General features: G+C 46.7%; 1 protein-coding gene across 3 annotated transcripts in view; it reads right to left on the bottom strand.

Moving 5' to 3' along the window:
- TTC23 (tetratricopeptide repeat domain 23) overlaps positions 1–25479 on the bottom strand; it is a 99896-nt gene that overhangs the window by 22755 nt on the left and 51662 nt on the right. For all 3 annotated transcript variants that reach the window (XR_008956153.1, XM_026510372.4, XM_026510373.4), the window contains exon 7: positions 8720–8825. Coding sequence is in view for 2 of the 3 variants with exons in the window: in XM_026510372.4 (XP_026366157.1) it covers positions 8720–8825 (106 nt within the window). In the remaining variant the exon portion in view is untranslated. The remainder of the gene's footprint in view (positions 1–8719; positions 8826–25479) is intronic.

Raw genomic sequence — 25479 nt, 5'->3', positions numbered from 1 at the left:
TGCCCCCCCGGTGTTTGTAGCGAGACAGAAGGTGATTGAACCAGAGTCCCCTGCTGCTTTCTTTCAATGGGGCTCTGTCCACTGCTAGACCAGCAGGTGGATTTCTAGGGTATTTACTCAGAATTTTCTCTTGGTACGAGAAAATTCTACCAAGTAGAAAATCTCTTTACTTGTAGCAGACTCATGGGAGAGGGCATTACAGGTTTAATGCTCAAACTAAGTATTAATTCTGGCTATTCTGATAATCTCATGGCAGCAAATGTGGGGATGATGTGGCGTTTATGTTGTTGATTTTAAAAGCATTACAGAGATGAACATTCCAGGTCTAAAAATTAACAAGGATATTCACAAGTGGAGTACTCTTGCTATTTTAATTTCCTGTCTAATTGGGAATTAACCCAAGAATGCAAGTGAGCCCTTCTTTAAGACTAACAGTCTTTCTGACTCTCAACCTTGTTCCCCTGAGATGAGCCCTTACCACAAAGACTGGCAGTGGTCGATCGCGTAGGAATGAGTTGGGGCTGGACAAGCAGGGACTAGTTTCAGACCCCGGGCTTTGGTAGAAGTGGTGCCCTACTCAGATAGAGGGGGAGGCAAAAGGGATGGGAAGCGTTTCCCTCCCCTTCCTAAGGAGCTGGTCTCTCGGACACAGAAGGATACCTTTCTAGCCCTCTTGTAATGTCTTCCCACCTCGTAGCATCCCTTCCCCCAGCAGTCACCTGCTGACCAACTGCCCCCCTACAAAGCACCCCATTTAAGCCGGTCCCCTCGACCCAAGTGCCACCTGCTCTTTTCCCTCAGCGTAGCTGATCTCACAGAGATGCTGGGGGAGAGGGAGCTGCTTGGCCTAACTCAAACTAGTGCGTAAATGGCTCAACCTCTAACTCAGGGAGGCCTAGTCGTACTTTCCAAAGAGGATGCTTGTTAGCACACGTGGATTTCTGGAAGAGCGAGTGAGAGTGAGGGAAGAAGGAAGGGAGGGGAGGGAGGAAGGGATATATTACAGAAACTAAGGCAGCGGGGTTCCCGAAGTGAACACAAGCCAGGTGTGGTAGTGGGATGTCGGGGACGGGCCCTGCCCTGGAATCTGCCCTCTGAAGCTGCTGCCTGCAAGGTCGCTAGTCAGACGGCGTGAGGGCGGGGGAGGGCTTCTCTGACAGCTGGTGGCCTGTATAAGTTGGCCACATGTCAGGCATCCTGTCAGGGCCCTCGTAGATCAGAAGAGCCTTGAATCTGGGAACAGGGGAAGGTGAAGGGCATCCACTGTGGGTGCCTTCCCCGTCTCTAAATTTGAAACTACTCTTTACCTGGGATATAGGAAAACTTTACTGCAAGACCCTGACATATTTCAATCACCTGTCTACCTCCCAAATTAGGTTTCTGAACTGGAAACCACATGATCAACCTCCGTGGGGAGAGCAAACCTGTCCTGTGACTACGGCTAAGGAGTGACTCCCTGATGAGTTTGTTCTTCGGGGGCTAGGCACCCCCTCCCCGGAAGTCCACGGCAGACAAGCAACTGGGGATGAGAGATGGAAGGTCAGGCAGGGTGGGGACATGCCACGTGCCAGCATGGACCTTGTGCCCTGAGGCCAGGTGTGGCTTCACACAGAGCCAGCCATTTCAGTGCGCTTACAATGGCCACCCCCAACTTTAAAAACCTCTTCTAGAATCATCCGCAACCTGATGCCTGTGGCCGTGGCAGAAGATGAGGTCATTTTCTAAAGCACAGAAGCATGACTTAGCTTGTGAATCTGAGCCCCGGTGGCACAGGTGTTGCAAGGCCAGGAGTCCTCTCCCATTTCCACTGCAACACAATGTTTAGGCTGTCTGTGAGTGCGCGCGAGGGAGGCAGTGTGGCCCGGTGGGCAGGGGGGCTTAATGTCTCCTGGAGGCCCAGCCAGACTCTGTTCTGTCTCTAGGTTCATATACAAGCAAAGCCCACACCCCCCGCAAGAAACAAAACAGGCTTCGTTCAAAGAGCAAGAGGAATACGGGGTTACATTTTGACACACTGGAGGTTAGGAGGCTTTTAACTAAAACAAATTCCAGTAACTCTGGGCTCATTTTCTTGAGGCTGTCCTAAGGCAAGAGCTGAACAGTGAGGACAATTTTCATTAAGAGGGATGCCTGCGTGTACAATGTGACAATTACCTTTGTTAACAGTCTTGGGAAAGAGTCTGAACTCCGCACTCACAGCAAAAGCATTAAGGACCGCAGGGAATCTAGCCTGGCGTTAACTCAGAGGAGCTCCATCGCCCAGCAAACAAACAGACTGGACCCATTTAGACCCTACTGGGGTCATGGCTTCTGGGAGTGGCACACCTGCCACTCACTAGCTGGGTGATCCCAGGAAGTCCAAGGCCATCTCTGGGGGGGTAGGTTTGCATCAGGAGCGTGAGGTGACCAAGATGGCAGCAGGCTGGGTGAGGCTTGCATGGGAGAGCACACATGAAGTGCTCAGACAGGCCTGGTAAGGGGCTCGGTCACCGTGGGGATCTGCCTGCCTCCAATATCCTTGCCAGGAAGCTGACGCCATGTCCACGTCCCCACCACTCACAGTCCCACCCAGTAGTGGCCACCCAGTTGTGGTCAGGTACCCAGCAGCCTCCAGCCCCCATTACCTGTTGGTGAAGTATAAATGTTTTCCAGAAGCTGCCCTAAGAATCCTTTCTGAAGCCAAGTCAGGGTATAAATACCATAGGCTTTTCTGGGACGTTCTGAACACAAATCATCAGCCAACAGGAGAGTGAAAAACTGGCTCTCCCCGAAGGCACGCACTTCTTCCTCCCTAGCAGAGGAGTGAAGCCACAGACTTTGTTCTCAGACACAAAGATGAAAGGCAGTCTGTAAGCAAGGCTTGACGAGGTTTCAGTTTCTCCCAGGCTGTTCCTTCACGAAGAGAGACCAACAGCACAGAGTTGGGGAGAGGAAGAGGCCACCCCTTCTAATCCTCTGCGGGCCCCAAGAGCGGCCACCCTGCAGCCCCCGCCTGTCCGTCCTCTGGCTCCCTGGACCTCTGGGGACAGTGTCACTCACTCCCTGGTTCTGGAGTGTGGTTAAGTCGGCCGTGCCTGGCCTCTGTCTAAGCCATGCTTTGCCTCTAACTTGCACAGTGACCCTGGACACGCCCTGGCCCTCGGTCCTCTAGATGGGATGTGCAGTAAGGTAGCTTCCAGAGCTTTCTGTCTTTAGACGGTGGGAGACAGGGTAAGGGTTCTTCTCTGGCCTCACCCACCACTTGCTCTCTGCAGCTTCCCCGTCCTCACCTGGCCCTCAGAGCACAGAGCACGGATGCTGAGACCTGCTTGTGGAGCTCAGAGGCAGGCCAGGCTCAGGCTGGCTGGGCATTTTGTAGCAAGAAATGGGCCTTGCCTAGGAGCTGAGGAAGGTTCTCTCAGAGCACATGGGGCTCAAGGGGGGTTTGGGAAGGCTGAGGAGGAAGGAAGGTGGCGAGGGGAAGAATGAGGAGGAAGGGAGAGAGGTGGGTGGGTGCGGCCAGCTGTGGCTTACACTCATTTCCACCAGCAGGGCTGTACCACAAACCCCACCGGGAGGCCTCCCCAGGTTGGAGGTGGGGCGAGGGAGACAGCCAGGGAGCCGAGGAGGGCCCTGGGCAGGTGAAGGCCACCTGACTATGGCTGCTTCCGGATGGCCAGGTTACCTGTCAGGAGTCCACTGGGGCTGGGCGTGTGTGTGTTCCAGAGCCTGTCTGACATCTTGTCTCCACGGGACACACAGGGCCCGAGGAGAACCAATAACCCGGCGGGTGGGGTGTGGGCTGGGGGTGGGGTAGGACCCAGCAGAGGGGCAAGGCTGAGAAGGAAGGCCACAGGAGGGGGAGTTGAGAAAAGGCAGGATCATGGAGGTATATAAAACACGAGACTTCATCAAGAGGCAATGCCCGGCTTCAGGTACTTAGATATTTTATGTCTAGTGGGCAAAATGTGGGGAAAGCCTAGGATAAGTGGGGGCCAGGGAGATCGATCGATCAATCGCTCTATCTATCTTTATGCATGGGGAATTACATCTTGGGAACGGACCCCACGGTTATGAGTCTGGTCCCTATGGCCAGGGATCCCACCCCCAGCCCCCATGGCTCTGATGGGGCCCCTTCCATCCTGCTGGGTCTGGACCCTACAGAGCCCAGGCTGCAGACGGAGCCACTTCCAAACAAGGTCGCCCGTGCTCGGCAGGCTCTGGCTCTGAAAGGTTTACACTGAAATGTACTTGGCTTCTGCCCATTTCATTTTAATATCCTTTAGGAGAAGAGTTATAAATACAAGGCCAATGCCCTGAACACTTAGCAGGGTTGGGAGAGCTGTTAATACCAAGTTTGTCTATGGCTGCTCCGGGAGGCGGGCCAGGCTCAGGTTAGGGACATTCCGGGAGCCCGAATTGGAAGTCCTTATGCAATCACAGTCCTTCGTGACTTCTAGGGCAGTTTTGTCTGCATAAGGAGTGCAGGAAAGGCACAGAGCGAAGGGATTCGCTTGAGCGTGGAGCCTGAAACACGCTAGCTCCTTGGCCAGTGGCGTTTTGTCTGTCGGAGGGCAATGCCTTCAATGGGCATTTAGCGAGCAGGCTATGGAGAATCCCCAAATGAGAAATTTTTCTCTTTAATGATTCTTTAAAAAAAAAAATCTGTACTCTGTGCAGACAGGTTGAAGCACAGGCAGGCAGAGCTGAGGTCTCCATGCCTGCGGATTTCCTTGGCATTGGGTGCAACATGCAGATTTGCTCCCAGGAGATCTGGCTGGGATTTCCAAACTCAAAGGGACTAAAGTCCAGCTCACAGTCCTGCCATCCTGGGTGAAAGCCAACCAGTGTGTGTGTGTGTGTGTGTGTGTGTGTGTGTGTGTGTGTGTGTTAGGGGGGAGGTGGTCTCTCCTTAGCTCCCCTTAGCTGTCAAAGATAAGTTCCAAATTCCCCCATTTCCTTTCTCCTCTCGGGAGGCAGCAGAGGCCTGGGTGGGTTTCCCTCATTCCCACCGTGAGGGCATAGGCCTGTGAAGGGGTAACAGAGAGAGATGACATGAATGTCCAGGCTCCCTGAAAGATGGTGGGAAGGCACCTGCCCAGTCCCACTGCAGCTCCTGGCTGGGTGGGGCCCGGCTCATTCCTGCTTCCCAAGGCATGCCAACTCCATGCCTGTAACACGGGTCCCCTGGGCCCACACCCCCACACTGAGGCTTTGTGGGTAAAAGCCGGAACAAACTGGATCTCCCAACGCTGGACAGTCAGTTCATTTTCCACAGCCTAACCCACGTTCTCCACCAAGGGAACCAGGACTGTGACAGATACAGCTTTCAAACTGGTAAACACAGTAGCAAGAGTTTGGGGTTCCTCCTTGCTTGTGTTCGTTTCTGATGTGCCCATTTAGATGGTCTGAGGCCTTAGGGACGAGGCCTGGTGCTCCTCTCTACACCTGTTCCCAGGTTCATGTTGCTGCCCAAAGAACAGCTGTTCTGATCCTACGGTTTCACTGCCCAACCTTGCTTCGTGCTGACTCGCCTTTAAGGCTTCAGTAAACATTCTTCCTAATGGCGTCATGGTGCCAGCCATTTCCAGTGTCTTCTGATTCACAGAAGCTGAGCCCGAGAAGGGCTTGTCTAGAAGCACCCTACAGATGGAGAAGGACTGTGTCCTTTTTGGGTAGAGCAATGAGTAGACAGAATACAGACAGATGGAATGGGCAGGGATGGGGAGCTGGCTGTGTTCGCTCGCTTGTAAAATTCAGGCTTGCGAAAAAGATTAAGTGAGCACGTGTGTGAGAGTTCCAGCATCTGCAGACAAGGCCAGCTCGACTCCTGAGACTAATTGTCCGGGGTAACGTTATTACCATGATTCCTGCTGCCTATGTTTCTAGCAACCGAGCCACTAAGCCTCAAGCAGAAGTGACCCCCGCTCCCCTGGTTTGTAAAGCCAATTGCAGCTCCCTGCTCCTGGGGGGAGTTTTCTTCCATCTTTATACTCCTTCTATAGTTCAACTTCTGACCAGCAAGTCAGCTTGCAGGGTTCAGGCACCAAAGACAGAGGGGGAGCTGAGAACCCGTGCATGCTCCTGCACTGGCCCCTGGCCCCCGGCTCTCCCAACCCATCTCTCTGAGCTGCCTCTGCTCTTCTAGTCCTTTCTCTGTCCCAAATGCCACAGACTCCTCCGCAGGCCTAAGGGGGGGAGGTGGGGCAAGGAAGGAAAGGCGGGGTCGTGTGCAGCCCTTTTAATGTAACAAGGAGGTCAAGAATCTGCTACTCCCTGGCTATGCACCCCTGGGGAAATTACTGAATCTCTCTGTGCCTTGGTTTCTCCACCAGAAACTGGAAGTACTTATGCCAACCTCATGGAGAAGTTGTGAGGATTAACTGAGTTAATAAATGTAACTGGTTAGAACCATGGCCTTACGCACTATGCAAGCATTAGCTGTTACTACTATTGTTACTGTGCGAGGTCATTGCATTCTCACAGATCTTATTATGGAATCACTGTTATTCTCAATTTACAATACCCACACTATATTTATTCTTAAACATGAAAATACAAATGTAGGTATGGATATATATATTTGGATTGTCTGATTCCGTGAATCATGCAAAGCCGAGTGGCCTGACCTCGCAGCTAGAGGGAAAAAACATTTCAGGACACAAGTTCTATGGGTCCTCATCCAATCCATACATTTTTTTTTTTTAACTAGCTGAGATGCTAGCAAATGGGAGTCCCTCTAGGCAAAGAGGGTCTTTGGGACTTGGTTTCCTCTAGCTGTTTGCTATTCTCTCTCTCTCTCTCTCTTTTTAAAAGATTTTACTTATTTATTTGAGAGAAAGAGAGAGAGAGAGAGAGTGCACAAGTTGGGGGGAGGGGCAGAGGGAGAGGAAGAAGCAGACCCCCTGCTGAGCGGGGAGCCTGATGGGGGACTCAGTCCCAGGACCCTGGGATCACGACCTGAGCGGAAGGCAGACGCATCACCGACTGAGCCACCCAGGGGCCCCCTAGCTGTCTGGCATTCCCCTGGGAATACCCAAGACTCCCCTTTCCCCACCCCACCAGTTTAAATGCTCAGAACTCTCCAGTTGTCTGAAACCCATGAGCCCTTGAGGAAAACAGGAAGGACCCGACAAGCATTCATTATATACCTGCTCTCTCTGGGTCAGAAGTTACAAGTCTGGCCCTCACACTTGTTTTGGCCCATTCAGAGTCCAAAACGTATTTGAATTAGTTACCATCAACTACACACAAAAATCTAGATTTCTGCCTTCTCTTGAAAGAGCATATCTGCCATAGAAGCCTGCCTTCCACATGACGGTAACGGGCTGGAGCTGAGAGACCACTGCGTACTCTAGGCTATGGCTTCCCCAGTTTGCTGCAGTCCTCAGCACTCTGTATTGTCTCTCACGTTCAAATCCACAGTAGCTGCCATTTATGATGCGCTTGCTTGCTGCTGCTGTATCGTCATGACCATCCATGTCGCTCACACAGCTTACTCAGTTCCTGTAGACATTCCGATTTGTGACTCCTGCTAGTCTAGGGATTTCCATCAAACACGCATTGGCATTTTCACTATCTTAATAGTTGGGAGTGGAAGGTTCTTTTCCCCTATTAAAGGAATGTGAGGCACGCATAAGCTGGTCAAAACACTGCTAGCTCTTTGAAGGTTTTGAAGTTGATTGTTATATATGGAGTGTTTCAGGGGAGAGGATCTGAAAGTTTGCCTGCCTTCTCTATCCCTAGATGGGGGGCTCCAGCTCTGAAAAGGTGCTCAAGGCTCCAGGAGACCGGAATGAGGAGTCTGTCAGGTGGGCTGGACAGATGGATAAACCCCTATATCCCCTTCACTAGCTCCTCTCTGGGCTGGAGCCCCTGCTCGGCCCAGGGATCTGTGCAGACAAGCTGCTCAGAGAGACGTCCCCTTCCTCTCCGCCTACCTGCCAGCCTCCACATCCTAGCCCAACTCCCTCCCGGAACCCCAATTATTCTGGATCTCAATTTTAGGCTTGCTGGCACACTGGATCTTATTTTACTATAGTACGTGATTATTTTTATCTGAAATTTTGGAATATAGTCCTAGGTCGTCTTTGTGACTTATATTCTGTTTCTGAATATTCTGACCCAACCCCCCCCCAAAAGTCACTGGAGATGTGTTCTTCATGGACAGAGGCATACTGTAAACTCGGAGTCCAGAATAGGGGATTAAAGAACGTCCCAAGCTCGCTGCTCTACCTATTACCTGGGGCTAAGAAAAACCATATGAGTCATAAATGGCAACTCCTCTTGGACTGCCGAAACCATGTAAGTGCATCCTCATGGAAAGCCCAGTCCCGTGAAAGCCTGTGGGCTGGGGTTCCACAAGCCAGATCTGTTGCCACAGTAGCTCCACAACAATCTTTAAAAATAGATCCCCTTTGAGAGCAGAGCATGGCTCACCCTGTAAGCCCAGCATGGAATCTCTGGGGTTCTTAACAGCTCCGTTTGGAGGAAGATTCACTGGATTTGAAAGTAAAAGATTAGAGAAAGGCCAAAGAGGACAGAAACCAAAGAACACTAGCGAAACGAAGGAAGTGGCAGAGCTACGCATGGCCATATAAAGCCGCCAAAGCTCTCCAAGGAGCCTATGTCACAGCCCCCGCCACCTGCGCGCCCATCCTAAAGGCAGCAGGTTACAGACCCAGCCGCGCGTGCACAGCCGGCCGGGAGCGGGCCTCGCCCACTGAAGGTGCGCGCTCACCGTGGTGCTCGGTCCTCCCAGAAGCGACGGCGGCGTGGGCGACAGAATGTGCGGAGACCGCTGCCTCCTCTTGACAGGGGTTTCTGCTGAGAACGATGAGATGCGCCTGTCACCAGGGAAAGGAGAAACACGTTTGTTTACCTGCTCGGCGGCAGCAATAGCGAGCTAACTGTTCTTGCAGCGATAAGCAGAAAGCCAAGGAACTTCCTAGCCCGCTAGACGATATGATTTATGGGGAAGCACAATCGATTCTTAGGAGACCTGGATCTTAAAGGCATTGTGAAGTGGAGAGGGAAAGGCTGGGTCCAGATGGCTTGAAGCTGTGACCGGGGCACATCGCTAAGTAAATCATTTACCGGTCTCTGCTCCTGGGAGCGTGGTAGTGTGGTGTCAGCCCAGGGCGCAGGGGGAGGCGGGGAGGAAGGGTTCAAGAAGGAAGGAGATGGGTCACAGAGCGCCAGTGCTGTGCAGAGGAAGTGGGTGAGCCCAGAGCCCTGCCCGTGCTCAGTCCAGAAAGTGGGACCCCCGAAGGCGTTGGCAGCCTCCCCAGTGCCTGATCCACCAAGCCCATCGGTCTGCACCCTCTTCAAACGGGCCCATGGGGCTGCCTGAGCACAGAAAACAGCTCAGGTCCTTGAAAATAAAGCCCAATTTAAAATTCTTTGAGAGAAAAAAAAAATAAAACCTATGATCCTGTGAATATAAAATAATAACAATCCTCTCAAATAAAAGGCAAACTACATCTCTCCAAATAAAAAGAAAATAAAAAATAAATGAGAAAATAAAGCTATATTCATATGACCGTAGAATTCTAAAGTTTTAAAAATGCACTTAGTAATACGTTTACATTCATACAATAAACACATAATTACCAATTGCCTACGGCAGGAGAGGCCAGGGCTAGAAAGTGTGGGCAACAGGGAAAGCATGGAAGCCAGCACGATGTCGTACAATGCACTAATGCAAGATGGTAGGTAGTTTGCCATTAATTGCCGGAACGGTGACAGAACACTAAAATTCTGTGGGTTTAAAGGAGAAATGCCAGATTGCGATAGGCAAGACATACTAATGCAACTAAGATTTCTTTCTCATTTGTAGTATTACGATTTTAATTTTCTTTTATTAAAAAAAATTTTTTTTGTTATGTTAGTTACCATACAGTACTTCATTAGTTTTTGATGTAGTGTTCCATGCTTCATTTCTTTTTTTAAAAAAAGCTTTAATTTATTGGGGCGCCTGGGTGGCTCAGTCGTTGAGCGTCTGCCTTCAGCTCAGGGCGTGATCCTGGCGTTCTGGGATCGAGCCCCACATCAGGCTTCTCTGCTGGGAGCCTGCTTCTTCCTCTCCCACTCCCCCTGCTTGTGTTCCCTCTCTCGCTGGCTGTCTCTCTCTGTCAAACAAATAAATAAAATCTTAAAAAAAAAAGCTTTAATTTATTTATTTGAGACAGAGCAGGAGAGGGGGGAGGGAGAGGGAGAAGCAGACTCCTCACGGAGTGGCAGCCCAACATGAGGCTCCCGGGGCTCCTGGGATGGAGTCCCAGGACCCTAAGATCATGACTTGAGCTGAAGGCAGACGCTTAACCAACTGAGCCACCCAGGAGTCCCTCGACTTTAATTTTCTTAACTACTTTTGCTACGAGAAAGCTGAGGTTGCCTACTGGGTGACTTGCTTGAGATAGCTCACAGCTAATAAAGGATGGAGATAAGACTCTGACCTTGATCCTCTGACTTTAGATTCGCTTCTTCTGCCCTGGCCCCTGGTGGCAGACATCACTAATTGATGCCAGCACACTTCCCCATAGACTCATTCAGGCTCTAGGAGCTATGCCTAATCCATGGGAGGTGGGCTAGGAGATAAAGTCCTACCACTAGAACTTTCTAGTCCAGACCAAACAGTGACACAGCAAAGGCATAGAGACTTCATCCTCTGATGATCAGCGGAGCCCATGTCTGAGTTGATAATCAGGGTAGACGCTAGACTGTCATATTTAAATGTCATGACGCCTCATTTGTCATATTTAAAATCAGCTGAGTTACTAGCTCTAGACTTTTTATGATGGGGCTACTCCAGATCAAGATGGCTGGTAATAATAACTTTAATTGTTGTGTTAGAACAACCAGAATTTCATATTCATAAATGCCAACAATATGCTTTGTTTTAAATTTACTTTTTTTTAATGATAGGCTATAAATACATTGAACAAGTAATTTCGGCCACCTCCCAATTAGTCATTATCCTCAATTTGGCCTGAGGCTCTGACTTGAAATGCTTTTCAAACGCTGCACACTCCAAACAGTAAAGACAGTCGGAGCCACGGGGTAGAGTCAAAGCATCACATGATCAGGGTTTGCAGGGAGGAAAAAAGAGAGAGGAAAAGCCTGCCCCACCCCAAATGCAAACCGAATCCTGTTTACCTGGGGTTTTCCCCGGCTAACTATCTCCACAATCCACCACTGAGGAAGGAATCCAGCGATACCAGGAAAGATTTAACTCATGTTGTTACAAAGACTTTTAACACACACAGTACTTTAGATTGATTAAAACTCAAATTCAAATTAAAAAAAGATTTCATATTTAGTTTCCACTCAATATTATAATTCAAGGCAACATGAAAGATAGATGTCTATCAAAATTGTTTTCAAATGAATAACTACATGTTCTGAAAGTTCTGTAGATCACCTTTTGCTTCTGGAGACAGGAAGCAAAATCTTCCAAGAGCAAAAATGCTCACAATATCAGGAAAGTGGATCCTGAGAGCTTAAGGGGATCTGAATTTCACAAAATTTTTATAACCTCAACATTTTTCTGTGTGAGATACTAATATAAGCAAACATTTATTATTCATTTTTCAGAAACTCAATCCCTGATCTAATTTATATTTGATGTTCTTGAAGCTTCTAAAAACCATATGCTGGTTTAACATGGAAGGAGTTGGGGGGAGAAAAAGGGAACCATGATGTTTAAAATGTGCAAGATTAGCATCTCATTGATTAGTTCAATCAAATTCAGTTTAATTTAATGCAGTCCTATTCAATTCACCTTCATTTTTAACTGCTTTCTGCAAGCCAGTCTGTGTCCTCAATCACACTTGGGGCCTTATCATAGCTTATTCTGTGCTACCTCTGGACCGTGTGGCTCACAGAACCCTCCTCACTCTATCACACCCTGCCTCGATCACATAGAAATCCATGCAATTTCTAGTCCTCTATCCACTCCCCCCTTCTCACTATCCATCCACCCCCTCCTACTGTCCCTTCCCTTCCTGGCCAGCTCAAAGTTCACCACGTCTCACTGCTGATACAAAAAAAAAAAAAAAAAAAAAAAAATGCCCTCAACTTCACTGAGGCATTATTTCAAATGGTGAGAAAGGGGGAATCTATCCAGGAGAAGGGGAATGAATGGATCGTGGTTTATTCATACAAGGATTGAACTCTACTGATGTCTTTTAACATGGCTACGTTTCAGAAACATACCAGTGAGTGGAAAAGTAATTTACAAAAGGTTGCACACATCATGGCACCACTGAGTTTCAAGGTTTTGTTTTGAAGCAAAGAAAGAAAAAAAAAAAAAAAAAGAAAACCCAAAACCAAGAAACAAACCAAAAAAACCCTTTCATTCCAAATAGAATCTTCCACGTTCTCTAAAATACAGAGCCAGTTAAGAGTGGAGCTGCTCTCACTGAAGCAGGTGGAGAGGGCCTAGGAGCCCACCCAGCTGTGCCCACCCAGCTGCCCCCAAAAGACCCTCCGTGGAATATGAGGGTTCCAGGGGATGCGGACTGAGAACCGCAGCCCTGCAGGGTACAGGAGGCCTCCGTCGGGAGTAAATACAAAGGCAGTTGACAAAGCTGGTGATGATTAGATTACCCAATTTGCCAAACTAAAGCACTGTTCACGATTCTGGAACAACACCCTGTTTGCTAAGAGAATATAAGTACCCCTGTCGTATGCATCAGAGAGCATTTGAGGACTAGTTGTTAGCGTTAACAGAATTATAGGAGCCCTGCTTGCCTCTCTGGCTTCATGCAGGAGCAAAAGTAATGGGCCCCACTGAGGATCTGTGGCTTGACTGCGTTCGCTCCTCATTATTTATTAATCTCCCAGGGCTCAAATTTCTCCTCCCATTCTTTGTTGTTTTCAGCATCTTATGGTTACATGTTTCTCAACTGTCATCTTGAAGCTGAGAGGGAGTGTTCAATATTCCTAAATCTCTTGAGCTGTTAGCAGGTTGTACCGGGTTAATAACAAACACCGAAACCAAACCTTTAATGTCCCATATTGAGCGAGGTCCTTCACTGAAAAACCTCATTCACAAGACCAACCACTTCCCGCCCTGCCAAGGTACAGAGCCGCTGTGGCCTTCTTTTTTTTTTTTTTTTAAAGATTTTATTTATTTATTCGACAGAGAGAGACAGCCAGAGAGAAAGGGAACACAAGCAGGGGGAGTGGGAGAGGAAGAAGCAGGCTCATAGCGGAGGAGCCTGATGTGGGGCTCGATCCCAGAACGCCGGGATCACGCCCTGAGCCGAAGGTAGACGCTTAACCGCTGTGCCACCCAGGCGCGCTGTGGCCTTCTGGTCCTCCTGCGCGTTTCTGGGGGAAACCACCGATTCCACAGCGCCGATCCAGCCGTCCACAGACTCAGCCCGAGTTAGAGCTGGCAGGCTCTTATCGAACTGAGCCTGTCCCCTTGGATTTGTGAAATGTGTAATAGTTCTTGAGGGGAAAACTTGATGACTAGTAAAAAGGATGTTTCTATTTATGCAAGCAGACCCCATCATGTGAACACTCAACTTAAAACATGCAGGCTTCTGACGGCAGAACCCCAGCTCTTGGCAGGAGGGACGGACAGATTCTTTTCCCATTTGGTAATAAGGACGGGATCACGGACTCAGGGAGGGATCTCCTCTCCCATAGCACAGCAGAGAGTACACAAGTCACTCAAGGAACATTCGTGGACCTCAAATGAGTCTCTTTACCCTGGAGACATGAACGCTCATGGGGAAGGCAAGATAAGTCTCCAACTCAGTAACTGCCAAGATCTCTTTGTACAGCAGAGGGCTGGTGCTGGAGGGGACAGTGGGACCGCAGAAACTCACACTGATTCGGCACCTAGTTTTGTCAGGCATGGTGCTATGTGAATTATGTACACCTGCCCGCTTAGTCGAGGAACGAGTGGTAAGGGGGATGTCAACAGCCCAATTTACAGATGGGGAAAATGAAGCACCCAGGAGATCAAGCAACTAACTGAAGGTCACATAGAGGGGTCAGTGGCAGGACAGGGATTCAAGCTAAGGCCTGTGATTTCCAGCTGCATCCTTTTCTAGTCTAACACCTGGTTTTTAAGAGAGTAGAAGTTACAGAACGATGATCTTCTAATCAGCATGATGAAGTATTATTTGAGAGTCAGAGAAATAGTTGCTAGGTAGTAAATTCGGTCTAGAAGTTGGATGATCTGGCTAGGGCGAGACCGGACTGCCAATACGTGGATCCCGAAGCAGCTTCTGAGAACTAACTGCAGAGGGACGACACCACAGTGGGGAGTCTGCTTTGACTCAAGTCCCCCTGTCATTGTGAGGTGTGAGCTTGCTGTGTCGCTTCTAGAACTGGCCAGCCGTGCAGTTACATGGCTTTCCCTCCTGGCCTTGCCAGAGCTGACCATCCGACCCTTCAGCTTTGGGCTGATGGCCTTGCACAAGACAGGGTCACGTTGCAGCTTCAGGCTGACACTTCCTTTCCTCTCCCGTGTCTGGCCAGGAGGGAAGCCTGTCATGGCCACCCACACCGCGGGGGCCCAGGGCAGCCGGAGAGGCTTGGCTGAGAGAAAGATGTTGCTGGGACTCCCCGGAGGTGGGGGGGAGAGGGGGGGTAGTTGAAAGGGAAGTTAGTGGGTGCAGAGGGCATTCAAACACTGAGTTCTGAGGGCCCCAGACCAAGCCAGTTTCTTTTAATAGAGAGAGTCCTCAATGGCAGCTCTCCAGTTGTCAATTTTAGCTCCTCCAAAGGGCTGGGGAGAAAAGGTCCTCCTCTCCGTAAGGGTTAGCACCAAAATAGATATGTTGGGAACTTAGACTTTCATTCTCTCTTGGTCGTAAGTGTGTGTTTTCTTAAAACGTAGCTAGATTTTAGATTATAAGAGTAATGCCGGTATATAATTTTGAAAGAGCCTACGTGGTAAGTTAAAGCGCCCTCTCCCTTCTGTCTATAGGCCTCACCCTCTTCTCCCCATCCGCAGTCTGACTCCTTATAGTTATCACTATCAGGTTTCCCGAGCGTCCTCTCAGAGCTACTGACATGTTTATACAAATGCGCACGTGCCCAGGTGCGCATGTGCCATCATAACCTGACTCCGCCCTGCCCCCCATGCCCAGCTTCGTCCGGACCAGCCCTCTGGGCTCTGCCACAGTGGCCCTGCTCCCCTCTCCTCAGTCTTTGGGGTGTCTCAGGCCGCTCTGCTGGGAGCTCTCACAGCACCCTTACATTCCCCCATGTGCATGCCACAGTTGCCATTCTAGATTCATCTGTGTGACTATTCAGCTCAGGCCCAGGTCACACCCTAGGCTACTCCTCGAGGCCGTGACCCTGCATCACAGTCCCAGCGCGGGCCACTGTGCCGGCACATTGTTGGGTCTGACCAGTTGTGGACTGAATCGACATTCTGGTCTACATCTGGCTTCTTGAAAATAATAATGCACTTTGGGCATCTTTCAAGTCAGAACACACACAGCCATCTCATTCTTCTCAGTGCTTCTATGGTGTTCCACCACATGGATGTGTCATCATTTCATCACCAGTCCCCTGTTAATGGATTTTAAGAGTACGTTTAATTTCTAAAGGCTCGTTTTTGCCAGCGACACTGTTTCATTGCTCATACATCTTTTTCTTTTTAATTTTATTTATTTGATAGAGAGAGACTCAGCGAGAGAGGGAACACAAGCAGGGGGAGTGGGAGAGGGAGAAGCAGGCTTCCCAGCGGAGCAGGGAGCCCGATGTGGGGCTCCATCCAGGACCCCGGGATCATGACCTGAGCCGAAGGCAGACGCCTAACGACTGAGCCCCCCAGGTGCCCCAATGGCTCATACATCTTTGCACACGTGTACACATCTATCTGTTGGGTCGGTTTCTAGAAGTGAATCGGCTGGTCAAAGGGTCAGTGCATTATAAAATTGGAGAGGGGATATCAACTGTTTTCCCCCAAATTAGTGCCAACCCCACTTCCCAGCAGTGCGTAAGGATGCCTGCTTTCTTGTACCCTTGCCATCACGGGGCATCCTCAAACTCTTATTTTGCTCACAGCAGGTGAAAATGGCCTCTCCTCAGTTAAAGTGCATTTCTTTCATAACAGATGACGTTGATAATTATTTTCGTATGGTTATTGGCTATTTGTAGTTCCTCTTCTGTAAACTGACTGCTCCTGCCTTTCATCTACATTTCTATTGTGTTGTCTTTTTCATCTAGATTTTAAAAAAAGATTTATTTATTTATTTATTTATTTATTTATTTATTTATTTATTTTGGAGAGAGAGAGAGAGCATGAGTGGGAAGGGGCAGAGGCAGAGGGAGAGAGAATCTCAAGCAGACTCCCCGCTGAGTGCTCAGGACCCTGAGATCATGACCTGAGCTGGAACCAGGAGTTGGACACTTAACCGACTGAGCCGCCCAGGCGCCCCTCACCTAGCTTTTATAAGGATTCTTTCTGTATCTCCTCCCTTTGATATTTATTTTTTGACATTGGGATATTTTGTCACAGATAAGTTTTTTGTTTTTATGTCGTCAAATTCATCAATCTTTCTTTCTCTTTTTTCTTTCTTGCCTCCCTGTCTCTCAATCTATCCCCGTATGTACATATGCAGAGGAAAGATACTACAAGCATCACCACTGGCTACTTCTGGGAAGGGAGGCCTGGGATGACCTGGGAAATACAAAGTCACTTCTTTGTATTTTTCTGCATGGCTTGATTTTTTTTAATATAAAGAGAATTATCATTTTTTTAAAAATAGTAACTTAAAAAGAAACAGTATGGCACCTGGATGTATGTTATTCTTAGAAAATTTTTATAATGCACAGAATCATAATTGCATTCTGCATCTTTTCTAATTTTAAACAAGAAAAGGCTCGTATTGGGGCCGCCTGGGTGGCTCAGCCGTTAAGCGTCTTTGGCTCAGGTCATGATCCCAGGGTCCTGGGATCGAGCCCCGCATTGGCACTCCCTACTCAGCGGGGAGTCTGCTTCTCCCTCTCCCACTCCCCCGCTTGGGTTCCCTCTCTTGCTGTGTCTCTGTCAAATAAATAAATAAATTCTTAAAAAAAAAAAGAAAAGGCTAGAATTTTCAGAGATTTGGGAAATTATAAATAGCGTGTTACAGCAAATACACAGTGATGAACCAGAACCAATCAGAGGCATTGCCATTTGCTGTATCCTCTGAAGCTGGTAGGAGCCCGGTGTGAGCACCTGTCACCCGTCCCCTGGGCTTGGCGGAGGTTCATGGCCTGCCCAGAGGAACCCGAGGCCGCATTTTCTGACCTCCAAGTTTCTGGTAGACTGACTGGTAAGTTGGTTCGCGATACTTGTGAATCCAACTGCCCCCAAGTTTGGGAACTCCTGAGAGGCAGAGCTGCCCTAAAAACTGAACAGAAGATAGGCAGTTCGACTGTCAGAGATATAAAAAAGCAGCCGAAGCCCGTGGGCGTTAATTCATCCCCCCCCGAACACACACACACCCACGAACAACCTCACAGAAATGAAATCCTGCGAGTTTTCTTTCGGATCGAGAACAAGGGTCTATTGCCAACATCCGCCACGAGTAGTTTCAGGAACAATCGTGCCTGCAGGCTGTCTCGCAGAGCCCTGCTGCAGGGGGACCGATGGGGCCCCGAGCAGCCCGGTCACCGGCCCCTGGGACCCTGGGACCGGCGCCTGCCCCGTGTGGTGGCTCCGTGGGGCTTGGTATTTGTCTCCACTTGAATGGGTTAGTTCCTAAAATACTTTGGAACTTGTCGTCATTCTACAGAAAATAAAAGGTCTTTTCTCTCTGGGCGTTTCTCTCACTCCAAAGGAATGAAGAGCGGCAAAACCAGGGGGTGAAATAACAAACCCCCTTTTCTTAGCGGGGTACTTACTAAACGGCTTTTGGGCGAGGGCTCCCGTGGAGAGCCGCAGCCACACGGTACCTTTCTGCATCTAAGGTAAAGCTCTGAGAGAAAAGAGGAGCCTGGATAAATGTTTAATAATTACTGTTGATAAATAAAAGGAGCTTATACTGGCAACATGCCTAATGGTTCACAAAGCACTTTCCATTTTGAACCTTTGAGCAGTTCTGTGAAATGGATAGGGCCTCTTGCAGGACTGGTTTTTTTGTTTTGTTCTGTTTTTTGTTTTTTGGGGACGTTAAATGACTTGTATAATCAAGCAGCTGACAATAGAAGAATCTGGACTCCCACTCGGATTTTCTGACTGCACACCCAATGCCATTTCAGCTTCACAAAGCTCTCTCTTCAATAATGGTTGGGAGGTATTTATTTAAACGCTCTTTAATCTTTATTCAACTCAAGAATAAAAAACAATAAAAGTCACCGATTAAACTTTACAAGTATAAAAATCAGTGAGTTACTCTATAACTAATACAGAGAAATCCTTCTACAAGCTTCAAAATCCAAATGTAGTGAAGGGAAATGTTGAAAATGTGAAAGCATTAAGAAAGCTTTTGCATGGCAAAAAAGCATTATGGATCTACAAAAAGAATATATTAGAGCTAATAAACGAGTTCGGCAGGATTGCAGCATGCAAGATAAACCTATCATTTCTATTTCTACACACTAGCAATGAACAGTAGTGAAAAGAAATTAAGAAAAAAAAACTTTTGTTTCTAAGAGCATCAAAAGAACAAGATACCTGGGAATAAATCTCCCAGAAGAAGTATAAAACTTATACTACAAAACGTGGTTGAAAGAAACTAGGGAAAAACTAAATAAATAAAGATATCTTATGTTCATGTATTGAAAGCCTTAATATTATGAAGATGTCAATACTGACTCCGTGTTTTTTTTCCAAAAATTGATAAGCTTATCCTAAAATTCATATAAAGATGTAAGTAAGCCAGAATAGCCAAAACAATCTTAAAAAAGAGTAAGGAAGTTGGAGATGTCACACTTATGGCTTTCAAAACTTACCATAAAACTTGTACTTGAATGTTCATAGTAGCTATCCATAAACTTACCACAAAACAACATTGATTGAGCATGTGGTGCTGGCCTAAGGATAGACATACGGATCAATGGAATAGAATCAAAAGTCCAAAAGTAAACCCTTACATTTATGGTCAATTGATTTTGACACAGGTCCCAAGGTAATTCAGCAGTGAAAAGATAGTCCTTTTAATAAATCGCATTGGGACAACTGGATACTCACATGCGAAAGAACGAAGTTGGAGCCCTACTTTACATCCTATAAAAAATCAATTCAAAATGGATCAAGTATTTAAATGTAAAATTTAAAACCATAAAATGCTTAGAAGGAAACAGATACAAGCCTTCATGAGCTTGGAATAAGCAAGGGTTTCTTAGACGTGAGGCTGAAAGCATAAGCAACAAAAGAAAAAAAGGATACGTTGGACTTCCCTGAAGCCAAAAACTTTTGTGCTTCCAAGGATGCGATCCAGAAAGTGCGAAGACAACCCACAGGAGGGGAGAATATATTTATACATCATGTATTTGATAAGGTCTAGTATCTAATACCCCGTATGAAGGACTCTTAGGAGTGAACAATAAAAAGACAAATAACCCTACTTAAAAAATGGGCAAAGGATTTGCCTAGACATTTCTCCAAAGACGGACCCATGGCCACACGCATAGACACAGAGGCAGAACACCATGAGCCATTGGAGGAATTCGAGTCAGAAGCACAGCGGGATACCACCCCACCTTCACTAGGATGGCTGAAATAAAAAGGACAGATACTAATGCGTGCTGGTGAGGAGGTGAAGAAGGTAGGACTCTCAGGCATTGCTGCTGGGAATATCGGATGCTGAGGCTGCTTTGGAAAATAGCTTGGCAGTCCCTCAAAAAGCTAAGTATTGCGTTACCACATGACTCAGCAACTCCACTACCAGCTTTATACCCAAGAGACCCGAAAACATATATCCACGTGAACACTTGTACGTGAATGACCCGAGCAGCTTTATTTGTCATCTCCATGTGGTGGAAACAACCCAAGCATCCCTCAACTGATGATGGGATGAACAAATGTGGTCTATCTGTACGCCAGAATACTCTTCAGCCATAAGACAGGAATGACGTAGAGGCGCCTGGGTGGCTCCGTCGGTTAGGCATCTGACTCTTGATTTCGGCGCAGGCCATGATCTCGGGGTCGTGGGATCGAGCCTCGTATCAGGCTCCACGCTCAGCAGGGAGTCTGCTTGAGATTCTCTCTCTCCCTTTCCCTCTGCCCCTCCCCCAGCTCACACGCGCTGCTTTCTCTCTCAAATAAATAAATTAAAAAAATTTTTTTAAAGGAATGAAGTACTAATACTTGCTAAGCATGGACGAACTTTGAAGGCAATATGCTAGATAAAAATTCAGACACGAAAGGGCACATATTATAGGATTCTATTTATATTAACTGTCTATAACAGCCAAACCCATAGAGGCAGAATGTAGACTGGTGGTTGCCAGGGCAAGAGTGAGAGAAGAAATGGGAGAGTAACTCACACTGGGGCAAGTTTCTTTTGAGGCGATGAAAATGTTCTGCAACCGGATGGTGGTAATGCTTACACCACTTTGTGAATGGGACCAAACTACTAAATTATACGCTTCAGAAGGGTGAACTTTTATATAAGTTATCTCAAGAAAAACACCATGAACAAAATAAAATACAAATGACAAACTGGGTGAAAATGTTTATGACATATGTCACGGATAAAGGGGCAATACGTGTAATATGTAGTGACTTTTATTTTTTTAACCTTTTTTAAAGATTTTGTTTATTTATTTGACAGAGTGAGAGCACAAGTAGGGGGAACAGCAGGCTCCCTGCTGAGCAAGCAGCCCGATGTGGGACTCGATCCCAAGACCCTGGGATCATGACCTGAGCGGAAGGCAGAAATTAACCGACTGAACCACCCAGGCATCCCTGTAAAGAGCTGTAACAGTTAGAAACTAGATAAAAATCCTATTAAAAAGTAGACAAATGATATGAAAAGAAAATTCACAAAAAATATATTAAGGAAACCACTGAACTTGTGAAAAGATAGGCAGTTCCATTGTGCAGATTAAAAACTATATGAGATGTTAGTTCTCGCCTCTCAAAGCTTGATGATACGCTCTTTGGGAAGAGGCTGTTGGGAAACAGCACGCTCCGACATTGCTGGTGGGAGTATAACCGGTAGAAGCCCCAGGAAAATCAGTGTCCTGCAAAACTATCCACACAGGCACCCTTTGGCGGAGCAATCCCACTTCTAAGAATTTACTCTGAAGATACAACTCCAATAATATAAAAATATATGTGTGTAAGTTTACTCATTAGAACATTATCCGCAATTAAAAAATATTAGAACCTATCAAAATGCCCAAACAGAAAACGATTTGAGAAAAACACAGTATGTACATAAAATGGATTATTATACCTTTGTACAGATGAATGAACTGCTATGAAGTGATTTCTAGAATATACCACTAAGTGAAAAAAGCAAACATACACACAACAAATAACTTGGTGGGAGGGGGGAGGGACATTCCTAACAGTAGAATGTCAACTGATAAATGTGGATGGAATGGCAGAATGGAAAATCATTCATCCGCAACTATCGCTGTAAAGAGTGGTTTGGGAAAGATTCATCAATGCATGCTAAACGTTGAGAAAATGTGCAAAGGAGTGGAGTATTTACATGGTCTTAAAAATGTCTCTCTACTGAATCCTTATTGGCTGCAAGGGGAACAATAGCTACTGTATAGGAAGAGTCACCATGATTGGGTGATAGATTTATTATTATTTTTTATTTTTTAAAGATTTTATTTATTTATTTGACAGAGAGAGAGCCAGCGAGACAGGGAACACAAGCAGGGCGAGTAGCGGGAGAGGAAGAAGCAGGCTCCCAGCGGAGCAGGGAGCCCGACGTGGGGCTCGCTCCCAGGACCCTGGGATCACGCCCTGAGCCGAAGGCAGACGCTTAACGACTGAGCCACCCAGGCGCCCCTGGGTGATAAATTTAATGTCACTAATGAAGGACAGGTGACATCACGTGCCTCCAGATGTACTACCCTAAGAAATACAATATCCTTTTGTAATATTCTAGCCGGGCATGCGTTGTCCAAATCTAGTCACGAGAAAACATCAGACAAAGCCAAACTGAGGTACAGTCTAGAAAACGACTGGTCTATATCTTCAAAAATGTCAATGTCCACAGGGACAAAGACAAGCTGAGAAACTGTTCTAGACTAAAGACCAGAGGCATAATGACCAATGGTAACACATGATCCTGGACTGGATCTTGTATGGGAGGGAAAACAAAGACTGCCATAAAGGACAGTATTGGGACGACTGACAAAATAGAAAATGGCCTCTACCAATGTCAACATTCCTGAATTTGATAACTGTATTGTGATTACCTCAGAGACTATCCTTGTTAAGTAATCAGGGATAGAAGGACATGGTATATTCAAATACTTTTAGATGATTAAAAAAATGTAGATAGTTACCGCTGGGCACATACATATATGCGTGCATGTGTGTGTGTGTCTATATAAAAAGATAGGGAGAACGACTGTGGCAAAATACTTTAAGGTGGTGAATCAGGCGGGGGGGGCCCTGGGTGGCTCAGTTGGTTAAGTGTCCAACTCTTGATTTTGGCTCGGGTCACGATCTCTGGGTCACGAGATCAAGCCTGGTATCGGGCTCCAATATCAGTGGAGAGTCTGCTTGAGATTTTCTCCATCTTCCTCTACGCTCCCCTCCCCTGCTCTCTCTCTCAAATAAATGAATAAATCTTTAAAAAAAAATGGTGAATCTGGGCCCTACAAACGAGAGGGACTACTTAACCCATCTTCCATTCACATAGCACCAAGGGCTCCTAAGAGTAATAAGGCCTGGAAGGTAATACGCTGGAACGTAAAATCCCGTTGATGACCCCTGCTTCTAGAAATTCCAGTTTCTTTCTCTAAGCCAGTGTTTTCTAAACTGTGGCCCAGGGAATACTAGGGTCTCGGAGATGTATTTGACCCTCCTCTTGATTCACGACCCACACTGGTATTTTAAATGCACTGTAAAACCATGTGTTAGAGACATGTGTTTAGTTTGAACTTAATAGTTCCCAAATTTATTCAATCACAAGCATCTTTTCTAGGAAGACCTATGAATCCTTGTGAGATGTGTGAGATGCCAGTGTTCTACGGAACACAGTTTGGGAAATGCTTCTCTAAACCAAATTCCAATCTTTGATATGCATACTGTTGGGTCTTAAAAGCCACCTATCTTTCATTCCAGTGGATTTTCTTACAGGTAATGACCCTCCCCGGGAGACCCTGAGCATATTATTACTAGACGCCTTTCTCTGAACTTTAGAAACTGGTACAGCAAAGATGGCACTGAGATTTTAAGGGCAGAACTGGATATCGGTAGGAAACATTTAGGAAAACCGGACTAAGGAAAAACTTTAAATTAAATTCGAGACTGTATTCTATAACATGGGAGTAAAATAGTGTCAAAGAGTTGGCAAGGTTGGTATGAAGCCGGGTCAGTTAAGAACAAAGGCAAACCAGCTCCTGGTGGCGAGGTGAATCAAAACGACCCTTTGGCAGGATGTCAACCTGAATCAAGAACTATAAAATCTTCATCTTTCCTCCTAGTGGTTTAACGTCTGAAAATCTATACCAGCAAATACTCAGAGAAAAAAGCATTTTGTATAAGAATATTCAGAAGTATGGATACTCACAAAACATGGCAAATCCACCGAGTGTTCCTGCACTCAGCAAACGGTCCCACCGGCCACACAGTGACCTTAGCCAGAAACCTGGCCCAACGCCAGACACCTCCACCTCCTTCACTCCCCCAACACCTACGCCCACTGTTTCTACTCTCTATGCATCTCTCATGTCTGTCCACGTTCTTTATCACCATGACAACACCTGAGTCCAGTTGTCATCATCCCCTACCTGGTCTGCTGTGGCCGTCTCCTGATACCTCCCTGATTACTTCTCTGCCATCTAGTCCATACTGCAGAGTGACCCTTCTAGATTGATAATCTCATGATGTCAGTCTCCCTGCTTGAAAACCTTTAACTGCCCGTAGGATGAAGCTCAAATTCCTTAGCATGACTTTCAACACCCTCCTTGAATGATACCGATCTACCACCTTCACCATCCCCATGGCCCAGGCAGAGGGAACTTGGTTCGGTTCCCTGAAGTTGAGCTACGTCTCACCTTCAGACCTTCGCTCGTCCCTCTTCCTGGGCCGGCCTTCCTCACCTCTTAGTACTTTGTGAAATAGACCTATAATTAACAACTCAGGAAACAAAAGATGTTGGTGAGGATGTGGAGAAAGGGGACCCTCTTACTTTGTTGGTGGGAATGCAAGCTGGTGCAGCCACTCTGGAAAACAGTATGGAAATTCCTCAGAAAGTTAAAAATAGAGCTACCCTATAACCCAGCAATTGCACTACTAGGTATTAATCCAAAGTATACAGACGTAGTGATTCAAAGGGGCACCTGCACCCCAATGTTTATAGCAGCAATGTCCATAATAGCCAAACTACAGAAAGAGCCCAGATGTCCATCAACAAATGAATGGATAAAGATGTGGTATATATACAATGGAATATTACTCAGACATCAAAAAATTTAAAATCTTGCCATTTGGAACGATATGGATGGAACTAGACGGTATTAGGCTAAGTGAAATAAGTCAATCAGAGAAAGACAAATACCATATGATTTCATTCATATGTAGAATTTAAGAAACAAAAACAAACTGAGGTTGATGGAGGGGAGGTCAGTGGAGGCATGGGGTAACTGGGTGATGGGCATTAAGGAGGGCATGTGATGTAATGAGCCCTGGGTGTTATATGCAACTGATGAATCACTAAATTCTACCCCAGAAAATAATGAATATTTTAAAATAAAAAAAATAATTAAAAATGTGCTTTTAGCAGATGATGAAATACAAAAACATCGAACTCACAGCGATGGTTAGTTTTAAGTGTCATCTTGGTGAGCTGTAGTGCCCAGCTTTTAGGTCAAACACTAGTCTAGATTTGCTGCGGATGTATTTTGTAGATGTGATTAACATTTACAATCAGACCTGGAGAAAAGGAGATTGCCCTCAGTGATGTGAGTGGGCCTTATCCAATCAGTTGAAGGCCTAAAAAGCAAGAAGCTGAGGTTTCCTGGAGAAGAAGGAATTCTGTCTCAAGACTATAACATAGAGATCCTGCCTGAGTTTTCAGCCAGCCTGCCTACCCTATGGATTTCTGACTTGTGTGCCCCCACGATTGTGTCAGCCAATTCCCTAAAACCAGTCTCTCTCTCTGTTTCTGTATATATCCTGTTGGTTCTGTTTCTCTGGAGAACCCAGACTGACACCCTCACAGAGGAATCCTATGCTGATAAAGTACATCAGCAGCTAATAAATGACAACTCCAAGTGGCTTCAGGTGAAGATTTTAGAGTATAGAAGAAAAGAACCCTAATCAGTTTGATAACATAAGCTCTAAAGAGATAAACATGAAAAGATAAAGAACTTTAGAAAATGAGACTTGAATTATGCCCCTAA

Source organism: Ursus arctos, unplaced genomic scaffold (assembly GCF_023065955.2).
Source record: "Ursus arctos isolate Adak ecotype North America unplaced genomic scaffold, UrsArc2.0 scaffold_28, whole genome shotgun sequence".
Lineage (NCBI taxonomy): Eukaryota > Metazoa > Chordata > Mammalia > Carnivora > Ursidae > Ursus > Ursus arctos.
The sequence above is the reverse complement of the archived record's forward strand: the minus strand, read 5'-3'. Positions and strand labels throughout refer to the sequence as shown.